We start from the raw sequence: 17,019 nt of genomic DNA, 5'->3' as shown, positions 1-17,019 counted from the left end.
GCCATCCCTTCTGTCTCTCCCCGCAGCAAGATCATGTTTGTGCTGCAGATTGGTAGCGTCGCACAGACAGACAGTTGTAACATTGCTCTGGACCGGGCTGACACGGTCGACCGAGCAGTACTGCTACAGTACAGCGTCACCAATGGAGTCAGCTGGCACGTCATTGCCCAGCACCAACCCAAAGACTTCATAAAGGCCCAGAGAGTTTCCTACAACATCCCACTGTAAGTGACTCACACCGAAGCATGATTATATTTTCAAATGTCATTTGATTGTATGAGCTCTTCTAATCTCATTGAATTATGCAGCTGTATCGAAGAACTGTCACGTGTTTATGGAGGTGTTATAATAATAATTTAACCAATACTCCAGCTGTCCTTTACAATACACACAGAATAAGTAATATGATTCTGAATACAGTGTACGCCTGCATTCCCCAGGGAAGCGAGAGTTAAAGGGGTGATGCTGCGATGGTGGCAGCCACGCCACGACGGTGCAGGACATGACCAGTGGGCGCTGGACCACGTGGAAGTAGTTCTGTGAGTACCCAAATTCCCGGCCAGATGCTGGCCTACAACCCCACCAGAGCCCAAATCTGCCCTTGTCTGATCCCGCATCACCTGTAGATGATCCCTCCCCCCTCCCCTTTTAATCCAAACATACACAGGAAGCGTGCACACAGATCGTAAGCGCATCTCCACACTTGCGTACACCGAACAGTGAAGTTCAACACTGCTTCTGCTGTCAGGCAAGCAGGAACATTACTGCAGTTTGCTTTGCTTTGGAGGGATCTGTTTGTGGATAGATTCCTGCATGTTGCTCGAGATCTTGCTCCCTGCCAATATGGGCACTTGTTGTTTATTCAAAACTAAACCCGACGCATTAAAAGCTGCTAACAACCACTTACGCCATTTTGCCCTGTTTCCTTTAAACAGTGCAGTGCAGTTCAGTTGAGCAAAAACAGTACAATAATAGCTTTTCCCAACTTGGAATGAGCCAAGGCGGATGTTAGAGAAAAATTCTCAGGGCTAAACGCCAAACAAAAATGTCATTTGAAGTATGAAGACTCTCAAGTTACTCACAAATATACATAATAAGTGTGAAATCTGTGCCTGGTGGATACACAGGTTGCCTTCTGCCGTCTCGCTGGAAAATGTGCGACTCTGAAGATACATGTTTTATTTCGTGCAATTTGATGACTTTCCATGGGTCCATATCACATTTCGGTGTCAGGATGGAGCTGGTTCACTGATTGGTCAGAATTTAAATCATTTCTTGGCATGCTCCAGGTCACATTCTTCTTAGCTGTAGCATTCATTGCTAGGTGCGCAGAGCTATGATGTCCCACCGTTGACGTCACAGCAAACACCATCGCGACGACACGAGTCACGTCAACTGAACTGTACTGTAGCTTTTGGTGGGAACCTGCTTTTTAGTGGCTAAACCTGAGCTGCCCCCTGGTCTCTGTGGCCTTGACCCCCTCCGCGCTCCCTGTGCACGGCGTTCAACAGTGTCTGCTGACAAGCGTGACCATGACCCTCACACTCTTGTTTATTTCTCTCTGTTCAACACTTGTCCCCTCTTCCACACCCAATTTTCTTTTTCTTTTGCCCCCCCCCCACTTCCTTGCCGCTTCATGTGCTGCGTCGGATCCACCCTCATCTTCCGCATCCATGCCCTCCGATTCTGATTTATTACTTCTCAACTTCCCGCCCCCATCACTGCCATTAATTCCATTTGTTCTCACTCTTTCTCTTCTCCTCCTCTTCCTACTCCTGGGGGCCCCTGCCCCATCCCTCCCCCAGGCCTGGGCTCCCACCCTCTCTCACCTTTCTGCGAGATAGCAGTCCCCCTCGCCCGTCCCTCCCCTCTCGCGCTCTAACCTCTGCTCTCTTCTGTATTCTGCTCCCTCTGGCATGGCTGTAGCGTCAGGTAAGTTCACCGCCTCTTCCCGAACAAACCCCCATCCTTCTCCCTCCTCTCTTTTTCGCCAGCCTCACTGCTCCTCACACAGCACACATGCGCACTCACCCCCGGTTTCACCCAACACTGTAAGCCTCGCTCATCATCACTGCAGTCATCTCCACGACCTCGCTTTTTCTCTCGGGTCCCCCACAGACCAGCTGCTCACACAGTCCAGGTGGAAGCTCCGTAACGTGAGAGTCACTGAAACAAAACCAAATGAAATGGGCTCACCGTATGATCGAAAATGAGCGATAGCCATACCAATTTTTTCAATACGAAGACGGCAAAAGTTACACAAATGTCAGTGCGGTGTGTTGGTGTGTACGGTATGTGTGACGTACTGGATTACAACACTTTTATCTGTTTTGTATGACCTGGCTGCTTATTTTGCTGGCTGCCTCTTGTGTTTCAAGTGGCTTTAAATGTTGGGTTTCAGGTTCAGCATTTGTCGTTGTGTCCCTGGAACATTCTTTTTTCATTTGATTACAAGCACCAAACTCAGCTTTTACTTCCAGTATCAAACATCTGGCTGGAGCACTTCATCTGCATGGCTCAACGTATTGGGTAGATCTCATTTCCTTAATTGCAAACTCCGGTGTCTTCTATCCGCTGGTTTATTTTATTTTAGCAAGACCATGAAACTACTGCGCCAATGACACGTTTGGGCCAGGGTGGAGCCAGCCATGGCTGCACTTCGGCCTTATTTTGCTCAAGTCAAAATGCCAAACAACTATGCACTTTTCTGGCTGTGGCCTCTACCATCCACTTAAATCTGGCTTTTACTAATATTCATGCTAGATTGGCACATAGGGTGGAGAAGCTTTAGAATGTAGTTGTTTACTATCGCAATATGGTCATTCGAGCGTTCTTCCATCGACTCGTAAGTCTCGCGTACCAGGAAGCTGTAACTTGAAGTTTAAATTCAGTTGTGGCATAGCCCTCCACATCTTTAAGTGACTTTGGGAAAGTGACAACTTTTTGTGTTGTCTTCTAGGTGAGTAGATCAAACACAGGCTGTGAATCAGCTGCCGAGCATTTTATTTGTTGACTTTCCTATTTATTGGCAGAGAATATTGGTGCCAAGGGATTTTTTTTAACCCCATGTGCAACTGTGACCAGCAATTCTCCTTCATACAGGGTGCCAGTGGCAAACATTAAATGACAAATGGACAAACCTTATTTAAAGGCCTGGTGTTTTTTTCTCGTGGATTTAACTGCCTTCCACAAGTCTCAAGAAAAACTCTGTGCCCCATGATTTACAGCAATTAGCTGCAAGGTAATAGTAATCGGTGCATCCAGCAAAAGTCATGCAGCTCTGCTTACCTTTTAGTTTGATGTAGTCTTTCATCACTCCACGTCCAGATCGCAAAGGAATGGCGCTGGTGTAAAATGGACTAAATTTAACCAAAGACAGTTAAGTGACCAATGGCTGAACCAACTGTTGTAGATCCTTTTCCGGCTCACTGAGTCAAGTCAAGTCAAGTCAACAGCACATTCAAACAGCCATCGCTGCATACAAAGTGCTGTACATGGAGCAATTTAACATGCACAATAAACAATAAGACAAATCGGTAATAAAGGCGATAGAAAGCACCAAACAGTAAAACCAAGAACAAATCAAAGTCATGCTGAGTCGAATGCCAAAGAACACAAGTGAGTTTTGAGGAGGGCTTTGAAGATGGGCAGCGAGGAGGCTTGCCGAATCTTCAGTGGGAGGTCCTTCCAGAGAGAGGGACCAGCAACAGAAAAGGCTCGATCCCTTCTGAGCCTCAGTTTAGTTCTTGGTACTTCTAATAATGTCTGGTCCACAGACCTGAGGCTCCGGGCACTGAGGAAGCATGGAGGACTGCAGGGGCATGCAAATAAGACAAATGAGATGGACCCTTTGGCGTCTTTGTCATGGAGAGATCTCCCCTTTTTCCGTGGCCGTTGCCTGTTTTTCCGTCCATAGCCGACATGCGCTCAACCCTCCATCAAGCATCCAACCTTCCACCCCTCCCCCAGCTTCCCCGCTTTGCAGAAGCGCCCCAGCTGCACAGCTTGCTCACTGGCATCACCCTGCTGGACAGAAGAGGCAATGAACAGGCTAAGCGAGAGCGACGCGCCACCATCTCGTTTCGACCGCTCGTCTGCTCAAAACCATGCACTTTATGTCGATTTTCTTTCCTCCCACTCTTTACTCTGACCTCAAATTCTCAGTGTCAGAGCGTGTGTGTGTGTGCGTGTGTGTCCCATGTATTGTCTTGTAGGTTAGTGAAAATCTGGGTCACCTTTCTTCTTTCCATTTTCAATTGGTAATTAAAATCGAAAAGTGACTGATCATTTATTTTTTTTATTTCATACACATAAAAACAAAAAGATGAGTTTGATTGATTCATTGGAGGACAAATAAAAAACACAACATAAAAAAAAAACAGATCACTGGACTAAGTTTGATTTCAATATTTAATTGCTTGGGTTTATGAACCCAGAGGTTTGTTGCCCATTGCATTATTAAAGTTGCATTAGCTTGTTTCAGTCCAACAAGATACTGTCTCGCGTATCATTGCACAATAGTTGCCCCAAGTCTACTATCGTCCTCATGCGGTGTACCCTTTGCATATGAAAGAGTGAAAAGCAATGCGTGGAATGCAGGAAGCCAATTGCAGTCGCACTTCAAACTTGTTTGTTGTTGCTGTCCAGTCATATGGCTGATGGATAATTCAGTGTATTGTGACAAGTAACAAGCTAATGTTTCTTATATTCATGACCAAACTTGCAGGTCATGTGAACATGAAGAATTGAGTATTAGAATCAAATTCAGTCCCCTGGTCTGTTTTTGTGTTTTATTCTTTTATTCTGAGGTGAAAATTACAGTCTGAAAACTCGGTATCTTCCGTTTATTTGTGGTGGGTTAAAAACAAATGTGGAAACGTGATGTCATTTTTTATTTGTTTGTCTTTCAATTGCCATGGGCTCTTAATGGGTTCATTGTCGTGACATCACATCCATTGCGGATCATAGGGTTGATTTACCCAATTCCGTATTTTATAGTGTTGAGTAAATAGCTGTCTATGAGCCGCCCCCCCCCCCAACCCCCACCAAAAAAAATCAGGATGAACAATGCCATGACGATTGTTGCGTTTGAATGTGCAAAGCGTTTTAGACTGCCACCAATGTTGAACTCACTCATGATTACGCGTGTCGCGCTGTCCCATAACTTGCTTTCCTGGACACAAAAACATATTGAAAATAGAAATAGACTTATAAAAGGAAGAAAAGCCAGGAAATACAAATGAACTACATTTGAATTTCAAAAAACCGCAGTGCCTGATTTGACATTCGATCCGACACATTGAAGGTCATATGGGGAAAAGCTGTCCAGAATATTAAGCATCCCTACTTTTACAGGACGCTGTGAACTTAATTTGTCTATTTGGTCATTACACAAAACACAACGTGATATCTTTTCTGTTTGAATAACGAGAATTGTTCATACCACACGCATTTTCCATCACCAACAGACAGAGTTTATTTGCACATTAAAAAAGCTTTATTTACTGTAGCCACAAGATTAGGAAGAAGCCCTTTTTTTTAAGCCTTTCGGGGACAGCGGTTACTACAGTGGACAGTTTACCATCTTATCAGGTTTACAGGCTGCATGGAAGGGCTAATTTGCTGCTCCTCGCTGCTTTGAGGGAGGACTTTGAAAGTTGATGGTTAGTTTCGTTTCGCACCGCCTATAACAATGCGTGTTTCTAGACCGTAATGAAAAGGGTCAATTAAAAACGGAAAGAAGGAATGGTCCACACATCCACATAGTTGCGGCACCATGTCCTTTGCAGAACATCAACAAATGCCCTTTTATTGAGCAGCACGACTGGGTGCCAGAGTCGAGCGGCAGCATCACAGCGACATCACCGCGTGTGCGCGCATGAATGAAGCTGTGCGTGTGGAAACTTTGCACTTTCACTAATCACACATGTCCCTCCTTCCCTCTTTCACTGTGTTTGTATCCCTCCAGCACCCGTAAACAAAACTACATGATGAACTTTGCCAGACAAAGCGGCTTGCGTCACTACTACAGCCGCAAGCGACGGGCACTGCAGCGGCGTGCCTGAGCCTCCGGAGATGGGATTTTGCCTCCCCCTTTGACCCGCCGATCACACACTGAGCCGTCCGCATTCATCCCTTTTGTCTCCTGATGACGTCATTACCAAATCAAGTTCTCGCTCTAGCCAAAATCTGTCCCATGTTGCGCCCGCAATGCTTTGCCGTTGGATGAAACTCGAAGACAGGAGTGTCGTGGCCATTTTGTTTACTTTCTACCGTGGACGGTCAGGGTTTTGCTGTGGTTCCTCTTCCCACCTGGCTCCATCTCCTGCCACACAGAGGCTCCCCTCCCTACCCGCTGCCCCTCCTTCATCCCCGCATCCTCCTTTTCCAACCACACTGTGAAATTGAGAGATATCACTGCTGAACTGACCAGCCAATTTGAAAACGGGCCTCCCAATTCCACTGAGCTGCCGGGGGAGGATGTCTCCAAGTTGCCAGCCTGTACGCCAGGAGAAAGACCACCACTATGATACAGACCATGAGGAGGAACCAACGGTTTTGAAAGCGTTGGGTGGGAGTGGGTGAAAAAATATATATAATTCTTGCTGTTCTTGTGTGTCTGTGGGTTCTTTTGTGCTGAATTGACTGTGGTGTTTGTTCATTTGTTTGTTTTCTACTCATTCATATACTTTTAAGAGGTGGTAGGGGGCTCTGGGTTCTGCTTCCCTTTTCCCCAATTTTCCGGATCAGGCCGTTGTGGGCAGAGTGGAAATTCCACAGGACAGAACGAAAGATGGGGGAAAAGAAAACATTTTTTTTAAATGATGGACTGAACGTTTGTGCGTGTGTGTGTATGTTCATTGAAAAAAAAAAATCATTTTATATGTGTTGGCTCCCACAAAAATACAGATATTTATGGTATATGGCTCTTCATGTGACCTATTTAAGATGCACTGTGCGTGAATTGTATGTTATTTTTCAAGTTGTTAAGTTATTCGGCAATCCAGTCCAGTCAAGTGTTCTACTGCATCTTCTCCCCCTCTTCTCTTGTGCTGTTGCCCCTTTTGCTCCATTCCTCTCTTCTGATTCCTGATACCTGGAGGTGAGGCTATTTACGTGTTGTTTTTTGAAGTCTGTGTAATATGCACCCTCTGCCCTCAGTGTACCCCCCGTCGAGCAAACTCCTGTACATACATGTATATCCATTTTGGGGAGACCCAGCAGCCTTATAAAAGGGAAATAAAAGAACTGCCTAAACCTCATCCTGTCCACCTTGCCTCAACCTCTTCATTGACCCTCTGCCAAACATTTCAATCATCTTACATTTCCAGGGCTGTAAAACTGGCTTTCATCGCAGGCCACTTCAGAGATACTGGAGTTGAAGTAGCGAAGCCACAAAAATATCTTAATTGAGTAAGAATGCTGCATTGGTTGGAAGATATTAGCTTACAAATATTCAAAAAGTTCCCGTGAACACGTTTGTGCAGCTTAATAATTTGAGATAACACTGAAATTGAGTTTCCGCTAAGATCGCTATTTTGATACCGAAATAGCTGGCCGTGGTGGAAGGATGTTCAAATCCCATCAGGTTTCCTGTATTAAGAGAACCAAAGAGAAACACGAAGCCAAAAGAATTTGTCCACTCAGAGGGATGTCAGCAAAGTAGCAATAGCAAGAACAAACTCGGTATGGCAGCATTACTCCGTTCCTTTTGTCTGTTTTAAATGGGGCACAAGAATATCTGATCTATGTTGAACTCATTTTCACCAACACAGCACACCAAAGACATCCATCCATCCATTATCTGAACCGCTTTCTCCTAACGAGTGTCGCAAGCATACTGGAGCCTCTCAGCTGTCTTTGGGCAGTAGGTGAGGTACCCCCTGAACTGGTTGCCAGCTAATCACAGGGCACACATTGCCAAACAACAACAGTACACGCTCACAATTACACCGAGGGACAATTTGGAGTGCCCAATCAACCTACCCCGCATGTTTCTTTCTGGAATGTAGAAGGAAACCGGAGTACCCGGAGAAAACCCACGCAGGCACGGGGGAGAACATGCAAACGCCATCACTTCTGCACCGTGAGGCGGACGTGTCGTAGTACCAGAACTAACCTGAAGGCTGAAAGGCAGCATGGATCCACAAGGTATCCAAAATGCCGAAAAATACAAAGTGTCTCTGACAAAAAAACAAAACAAAGCTCGGCTACCATCTGCTTCTTGGTCAATTGTTCATTCCTACAATCTCTTTGTGTCGTTTTTATAAGGTGAATGATTTTTATCAATTAAATTACATTGTTACATTTGACATCGCAAGCTCCCTAGATTGGCAGATAACACATTTTGGCCCCATTAACACAGAATCTGTGGATGTTTTTGAATGCGTGGTATGAAGTGAAACAAGTCATGGTTTATTAAAAGCTTTCATTTCTTGGAAATACTAATATTCAAAAATCAGTTATGTTAGCATATTTTTAAAACATCTTAAAACTATACAGTTCAATGTCTTCGGAGAGTCCGCCACATAAATCACACACATAAAATCACAATAAAATTTCCCCCTTAACCCTGAGCGCTTGCTGTTCATCCAACATCACATTCCGATCATTCCAGCAACAGTTACAAGTGTTATGGTGATGACCAAGGTGTTGGCGAAGAGGCCCACACACGCGTTGCAATACGGCCGGTCACAGCAAGAGTAGCTCATTGTGTAGATGACTCCTTGGTAGGAGAGATCGTGCTGTAGGCCGCAGACCCTCCTCGGCATGCAGCCACTTGCGGACAGGGCGCTGTAATTGCCGTAGCGACCCTCCGCTTTGTAGCACACCTCACCCCGGGGACACTCGGTCACGATGGGCTGAAACTCGTACTCCTTCTCCAAGATGGGCCTGTAGAGGCAGCGCAGGTTGCCGCACAGTGTATAGGGCACCAAATGGAAGACAAAGAACGCAGTGACTTGCAGGACTTGCCAGATGCTCGCCCTGCAACAAAACCAGATGAGGCTTTCACAACGCAGCATTTTTTTTTGTTGCATTGTGGAATTTATTTATTTTATAAGATTAACTTAATTCCTACAACTTGAAGAATACTTTGTTAAAGACACAAACATACCAATGTTTGTTTATTTCATACACCTTCAACTTCAATACTCCAAATTGCCCATAAATGTGAATGTTAGAATGTGCTGGCTGGCCTCAAAGGCATGTATGGACAGGTTCCAGCTCACCTGCAAATCTAACGAGGACATGCCTGAAAAAAAAATGAATCGATGGATTTCTACATTACACTCGAAAAGGGAACACTTCAAGGCCCACGGTCGATGACGTCTGGAGTGCCGCCGTCACTGATATGTACGTGCGCAGTCAGTGAATTGGGCGATTATTGACAAAATCCCCACACTATTGGCTTATTTCGTATCGTGATTCCTCTCTTCGTAGCTACAACGATCGATTTACCTTTCCCCCTTACAATCACATCATGTTGTTTGTAATTAAAAAAACAAAAACAAAATAAGTGTCACAATAATACCACTAGGGGACGTGGTTTTTCCATTGTACCGAGTTGGTATGTGTGGTAGGCACAATCGCCGATCAGTTGTCATCTGATTTTTTTTCTTTATTGTCAAGTTTAAGACAAAACCAAAGTGGCACTCCCTAGAATAAAGTCATGAACAAAAACTTTAGGAAATCTGTACTTCCTGTTTTTTCATGTACTGTATTGAAATAAATTACACAAAAGTGACAATGCAGGGATCGACAACAAAGGACACTTGCCCTCGCTTTCGTGAGTGTAGTGCATTATGGGATTTGAAGTATCAGTAATGTGTAGTTTTATCAATTAATTTTCTATTGCCACTGTCCTTATTATGAGCCCCTCCGAATTATCAGTGGCCTATAACACACACACACACACACACACACACACACACACACACACACACACACACACACCTTCAATGACTTCAGCATGCATGAGTGCACATAAAATAATCCCCCCACAAGCAGAGCATGAAGATACAAACACCACACAAGACTCCAGACGCAGGTTTTAAATACCAAAGCTCAAAGCTGTGCGGCAGACAACTCAAACGACTTTTTTTAACCTTACCTTAACATGTTAAATATTTTAAATTCTTATTACTTGGTCCAGTGTGAACATTTTCTTCAAAATGAATCCCATCACACCAGACCAAGTACCGTAATCAATTTGAGCATTAGTGAGTAAAAGCAATGAAGTCCATTAATCATGTGTAAGACAAACAGGTTTGATGCTTCCCATGAAGTCTCGCTTTCAGCCTGTTAATGTGCACAGTGATTTCATCTTTGCATACGTACAGCCATGCGCATCAAATTAAAACTTACATGGCGACCGCCTTTGATGTGGAACTTGAGTTGGGAAAGCAAAGCCTCGCAGAGCTCGTCCCTGTCAGTCCTTGCTGCACTGCATCATCTTCGTAGAGAGGCCACACCTTCACTTTCCCACACACCTGCTTGAATTGAAGTTTCTTTACAATTTAAAAAAAGGTGATAAAAGCAATTGGTGAGGTACGTCAATTAGATATATTGTACGTACTCAAAGGTTTAATAATATTGCATTAGAGTACAAGTGTCAAACTCAAGGCCAAATGAGATTGTTCTTTTTATCATTTGGCAGAAGATATTTATAAAATTGCTATGTCCTTCAAATTTAACAGATATAGCGAGTATTTTGTTTTAATGTAAATATGAATTGGGCCATTGAGAATGAGGGTGGGCCAACTCCATTTTGTCATGTTGAGTTTAAGAAATGAACAGAGAAACCTGGTAGTTTTAGTTTTGACATATACAGTCCTTCATTACATTAATTAAAGTGGCAGATGTTTGGACTTTGACCACTCAATCACTAAACCTTTCCTGGCAACTAAATGCAGAATCACTCCTGCAAAATGAGAGGAATGAAGTTAGGCCACTCTAGTTCTCTGTGGCTCAAAGGAATGATCGCTGGAGACTTATTTGGGGATCACAATTTTGGTCTTCCAACTTCAAACTTGATTTTTTAATCACATATTGAAGACTCAATTTCTGGGCAAGCTGTGTTTAGTATATCTAATATGATTTGACAGTCACATAATGAAAGGCCCTGTCAGGGAAACCATAGCTACGGTGACAAAAATGAGTTTGATTGTCCAACACTAGAGTTTCAGGTACACAGTTGATGAAACAGGTTAATTGTTAAAAGGCTGCCATTAAAAGGAAACGTTTTTTTTAAAGAATATCCAAACTCGGCAAAACAGGAGACAATTTGTGCATGGAAAAATAAATTTGGTGTCAAAATGAGGAGGGATAATCATTTTTAAGAGCCAACTTAAATCTAATCATTTTAATTATCTTCAATCTTTTGTAATCAGTGTCACTCATAACAGTTGCTTAAGTTATATTTGAATGTTTACAGATTAAAAAAAAAAAAAATGTCCCGCTGCCTCAATTCAACCTTTGTCAATTTCGATGACCCATATGACAGAATCAACATCTCTTTCCCCCAAACATTCCTGTTTTTTTTTCCTCCCCATATCATGACAACTTAAAACGACTTTGGCAGTGATGCCATTTAGTTTAGATTTCAAACTCATGGCCCAGATCTGGCCTACCACATCGTTTTATGGCCTGTGACAGCAAATTAAGTCCAATTTATTGAGTATATGTAGTAATGGACAGTTCAACATTTACATTGATTGGTCAGTCCTGAGAAAATCATAATTCAATTACACTTGGAAAAAAAATGTATAGACAACCAAGATGTGTTAAATAGCCAAAGACTTGATAGCCATCTCGTATTGATTGACACCATTAACAACAAAGCGGAAGGTTCAAGAGTCTTTTATTAGTTTTCTAATCCAGGAGGAGGGTTGCCAAATCCACCTTTTCTTTCTCTCTCTGGAGCAATACACGTCATGATTGCGATTCCTGCCAGACAATCACTTCATGATGATGCGATAAAACAGCTGAGCGCCCATGGCTACCTGGCCTCTTCTTCAGTCACGCACACCGCAAACACATCTACGACACAAAGGCCGAAGGTTCAGGGCTACCGGGATCATCTCCACAAGACCCCCAGAGCTTCTCCCCGAGAGCACGAGTCGCATTGCCATTCTCCCCCTTCTCTGCCAGAACTCCCAGCAGCATCTTCAGTAAGTCTTGGGACGTAGGCGTCATGTTGCACTTGTCCTTACAGCAGCAGCTGTGCCTCAGCCGGTACTCCACCCCCATGTGAGAGACAGCCAGGCGGTTGCCGCACAACCGGGCGTCCACACAGCCCTGGGAGGACAGCACATGGACGACACCGTAGTAGGCCCTGGAGGTGGCGCAGCGCTGGCCCGGCATGCACTCCGTGCTGAGATTGGTGCAGGGGGACTCTTTGGGCTGCAGGGGGCAGAAGTGACACAGGAGGCTAGTGGGATGGACCAAGGCTGGGAGGAGCAGCACTGCGGCCATCATGATGCAAATCAGAGTCAGGCTGCAGGAAGGGAAAAAAAAACTGGTTGGAATCACAAAAATTAAAATAAGAGACTAAGCAGAAGTGATCACCTCTCGGGTACATTTGTAGGCATGTTTGAGTACTAGTTTTTCATATTGACAACTCCCAAATTTATTGTCATTCAGTCTGAAGCTTTATTTGCAGGTAATACAAATGATCAAAAGCACAGGTGCAACTCATGACTATTTGAACATTTTAATCAGTTGATAGAACATTTAATTTCCATCCCTTGACTGAAAAGACATTTTGAATTGACAACATAGAAAATGAACAAATATATGTCAGGAAAAAAAGGAACAATGTTTAAAGCAGTTATTTGCAGATGTCTGTTTGATTCAACACAGGGATATAAATCAGATGGCTTTCACGCAAGACTACAGAAATCGGACACTTACCGTTAAAGGGTCGAAATGCCCAGCATTGAGACAATTTTAACTGAATCGCTCAACAATTAAATTGACAAACAAAATGGGCAGTTTAATTTGAATATTTACACTTCATAAAAATTCCCCATCAAGCTTATTGGGGAGTTGGGAGTGAGTGAATAGAATCATTCACTCTTTCCATTCTCTCTGATTGCTAGATGTTTAAATTAGTTTTCTTTTTGCCTTTTAATATAATGGATTAGATCGTTCACATTCGATCACTTTTCATTTATGGATTACCTCTGCTCTCTTTGCGCTGCCATTTTAGCATCAGAGGTCCTCGATGAAAATGATGAAAATGATGAAAATGCTGCAACTGCTGCTCCTCCTGCTGATGGCGGTGACGGTGACAATGATGAAGGCATGCAGCCTTCGAAGATTATACACCTTGTGATTGCCAAGTAGCGACAGGTGTGCTTCACAGCTTTCACAGTTTCACACACGTGCCAGATCATTTGCAGACGAAGTGTGTCAAATGGGTAAGTCTTTATTTTGATGATCAAATAACAATTAGCATGTGTGCATGTATGTATTTTTAATAAGTAAGTAATAAGTAATGTTAATTGCGATTCACAAATTCATACCAAAAAAAAGAAATCAACAAATGTTTACTAACTGTTTAGCTGACAGATTCTATTCACAAAATACAACAACAAAAAAACCACAACCTTCATTTAAAATAATCAATAAAACATAAATGTATGAGCAAAGTTGATTTGTTTTTTTTAGGGACCGGTTGACCGTTTCAAATCGGCACTCATATTATATACTAATGTCGCCATCTGGTGTATGTTCCTGAAAATGCATTAGATGGACAAAGTGTCATCTAGAAGACCATTCTAAAAAAATAATGATTTTTTTTTTTTTTTTTTTTTTGTATTAATGTTGTATTGGCAGCACGGTGTGCAACTGGTTAGCATTTGTGCTTCACAGTTCAGAGGTGCAAGGTTCGATTCTGGCTTTGGCCTTCCCTGTGTGGAGTTTGCATGTTCTTCCCGGGCCTATGTGGGTTTTCTCTGGGTACTCTGGTTTCCTCCCACTTTCTAAAAACATGTACCCTAGGTTCACTTCCTGTTTGTGACTGTTAGAGCCAATGGTTGTTCGTCTATGTGTGCCCTGCGATTGGCTGGCAACCAGTTCAGGGTGTACCCCGCCTTCAGCGGGGATAGTCCCCTGCACGCGCCTGACCCTTGGTAGGATAAACCTAATTACAAAATTCATGGTTAATGGTGGGTTCTTTCACAGCCAAATTATTCAATCCAAGTATTCATTCTTGATCTTGTTCATGCTGGGACACAGAAATCGTCTTCAACCCAGACAGGCTTTAAAACATTATGTTAAAAAAACAACTTGGTATTTCACAGATTTCGCCAATCGCGGGTTATTTTTGGAACATTACACCCGCGATAAAGGAGGGACCACTACATACATATTAAAATGATATATTGAATAAATGGCTAAGATTGTGCTGTAAAAAATGTTTTTAATCAACTAATCTGGTATTTTCATAACTAGTCCCAATCAGCCTGTCCATATTGCCTGATTGATTCAGAGGTGTGATGTTGAAGCAATCCAACAGTTGACACATTTGACCTTTTGCCTTTGGTTTTAACAAAACACATTATTTATTATTGATGTTACGAACTATCATTTACATATTTCACACTCAATCGCCTCAATTTACAGTCAATGAAGTTGCCCTTCCTTGTACAGTGGTTCCTGTAAGAGAAAAATATTTTACATGAGCTCATGTATTCAGACCACTTCATTAAGTACACTTGCCCAACGTCCAATAAAAAAGATGTCGCATTAAATTCTGTCTTTCAAAGATAATAATATTTCATTGACACTGTCAGATGGATCATAATGTCCCTAAAGTTATATTATGTAGTTTAAAATGTTTTTTTTTCTATTAAATGGAATAGGTTAACTGTAAAGGCAAAATTTTTGACGCAGCTTTTATATTAAATCTCATTTGATGCAAGTTGTGAATACATGATGTTGCCCTTTGTGAGATTGCGTCCATACTTTCGACTCTTCGTCAATCTTCCGCTGACCATCCACCCAGCGGTGATCTTCCTCTGCAGGGTCGTAGCTGTACACAGGAATCAGCTGGTGGCGCAGCTCATCTAATCTAACACAACAACCCACAGAATGAGAAATAAAAATTCAAACTAGTAAAAAGAAAAAACAAATGAGGATCTTGAATTTAAAAAAAGTCTGACCTCATTCTCTTCTTGATAAACACGACCTGAGGGTGAGCACATCTGAAGTCATGTGACTGACAAAGAGAAGACGAAAAAAATGTTGAAGCCTTCTTACCAAGGCTGCCACACTCACGAGCAGTGTGAGAAGGACGAAAGGGACAAGAGCATAGTAGCCAATAAATCCTCTATCAGCATTTTCAGATGAAACGTGAGGAGCACTTTGGTTGTAACACATTTTGATCTGCTCACTTTCTTCCCGGGCGGCCTCACATGGCACCTTTGTGACACATTCAGTGGTGCGCCTGTCGCTTCTGTGCCACTGTCGTGTATCAGGGCAGGGTCACCGACCTTGATGAGAGCTGAGAGCTACTTATTGGGAACTGATTCATAAGATAAGATAAGATAACTATTATTAGTCATGCAAAGGGCTATCAGTTTGGTACACACCCCTGAAAAGAAAAAAACCCTTTAATTATCACTGGCAAGCAGGATAACATAAAAAAAGCAGGGGTGAGCAACATCCTGCATGTATTGGAGAGTTGAATGAAAACAAGGCTGGATCACTACGGAGTGCAGATCATCCCGTGGAGAGAAGTAGTGTCATGCCAAAACATTGCATTCACTTTAAACCTGTTTAATAACATTCCTGGGGAGGGAGTGGGATCAGGCAGCCACCTGATTTGTTGATTTACACAAAGGAAGTTTCTGCCGTGTGCCAGTGCAGGATTTTTTTTTCCACTTTTATTGACCGTTTCAATTTCCCTTCCCATCAAGCTTAAATCGTACGACTGTTTAAAATAAACGGAATCCAGCCTGTTTTCTCGGCACAGGTTCCAACCTGAGGTACTTTGGACATCGTTACCCAGAATGATAATATTCATCCATTTTCCGATCCACTTATCCTTACAAGGATCGTGGAGGGTGCTGGAGCCTATCCCAGCTGTCTTTGGGCAGTAGGCGGGGGACACCCAGCAACCTCAACCGGTTGCCAGACAATCGCAGGGCACACACAGACAAAAAAAACATCCATGCTTACACTCACATCTCGGGACACTTTAGAGCAGGAGTCCCCAAACTTTTTCCTGTGAGGGCCACATAACTTTTCCCTTCTCCGATGGGGGGCCGGTGTCAGTTTGTAACATCAACGATCATAGGGGAGCTTAAAAAATTTATTGTTTCCCATAAAAGCCACATATAACCAAATAACCATTTCCAGGTTCTTTACAGGAAAAAAAAGTCAGGGAACAAACAATAACACTATTAATGAAATAAATAATAACTAAATAACCCTCTCTGAGTTCTTCACAGAAAAAAATGGAAATAAATAATAACTAAACAACTCTCTCTCTTTATAGCCCCTTGAAATCCACAAAAAAAGAGTTCTGCCATCTACGAGAACACCACCTATCTTGTCTTGTTTATGTCTGCTACCGTCTTGTTCACGTGTTCTACTAATTCTAACTAACTAATAAAACACTGAAACATTCTATGGTGTGTAAATAACTTTGTGACCTTGATTTCAACCCTATTTGCGTAATGGGTCATTTTGCCCCGAAGTGACCCTGTACTTTTTTTTGTACAGCTTCCATGGAAATGTGAATAAAAACAACATTTCAATTTTTCTGCAGTTGGGGACAATCTAGGAAACGTCATAACATTTCAAGTTAAAAACTTATCATTTAGGGGCAGGGGGGTTGGGGCGTTTTTAACACAGTGACGGGTCATTTTGACCCGAGGACAACAGGAGGGTTAGAGGGCCGGGTCAAATGTGCCCATGGGCCGGATACGGCCCGCCGGCCGTAGTTTGGGTTTGAACCAAAGGGTTGCCAGTAATGGGATTTTCTCTGAATGTCATAGAAGTGGTCACTTG

The 17,019-nt window shown here is 42.9% G+C and overlaps 4 protein-coding genes across 8 annotated transcripts in view; 1 reads left to right on the top strand and 3 right to left on the bottom strand.

Annotated features, from left to right (window-relative positions):
* reln (reelin) overlaps positions 1–7,262 on the top strand; it is an 89,318-nt gene extending 82,056 nt beyond the window's left edge. For 2 of the 5 annotated variants that reach the window (XM_052061510.1, XM_052061511.1), the window contains exons 62-65: positions 27–224; positions 441–539; positions 1,806–1,932; positions 5,969–5,987. In XM_052061510.1, coding sequence (XP_051917470.1) covers positions 27–224; positions 441–539; positions 1,806–1,926 — 418 coding nt within the window. In that variant the 3' untranslated portion in view covers positions 1,927–1,932; positions 5,969–5,987. Of the gene's footprint in view, positions 1–26; positions 225–440; positions 540–1,805; positions 1,933–5,968 lie in introns of all 5 variants that reach the window. The other 3 variants (XM_052061512.1, XM_052061513.1, XM_052061514.1) reach the window with 2 other exon arrangements.
* LOC127598052 (tumor protein p53-inducible protein 11-like) overlaps positions 1–17,019 on the bottom strand; it is an 823,313-nt gene that overhangs the window by 183,169 nt on the left and 623,125 nt on the right. The window lies entirely within an intron of this gene.
* bncr (bouncer) lies at positions 8,561–10,523 on the bottom strand. The gene is made up of 2 exons (XM_052061564.1): positions 10,366–10,523; positions 8,561–8,985 (listed from the first exon to the last, which is right to left on the bottom strand). Coding segments are annotated over exons 1-2 (390 nt in total). The 5' UTR covers positions 10,368–10,523; the 3' UTR covers positions 8,561–8,597.
* On the bottom strand, positions 14,449–15,908 carry LOC127598056 (small integral membrane protein 29-like). The gene is made up of 4 exons (XM_052061565.1): positions 15,265–15,908; positions 15,168–15,193; positions 14,971–15,076; positions 14,449–14,661 (listed from the first exon to the last, which is right to left on the bottom strand). Exons 1-4 carry the CDS (start codon positions 15,382–15,384, stop codon positions 14,629–14,631), a joined length of 285 nt encoding a protein of 94 aa, XP_051917525.1. The 5' UTR covers positions 15,385–15,908; the 3' UTR covers positions 14,449–14,628.

Source organism: Hippocampus zosterae, chromosome 3 (genome assembly GCF_025434085.1).
Source record: "Hippocampus zosterae strain Florida chromosome 3, ASM2543408v3, whole genome shotgun sequence".
Lineage (NCBI taxonomy): Eukaryota > Metazoa > Chordata > Actinopteri > Syngnathiformes > Syngnathidae > Hippocampus > Hippocampus zosterae.
The sequence above is the reverse complement of the archived record's forward strand: the minus strand, read 5'-3'. Positions and strand labels throughout refer to the sequence as shown.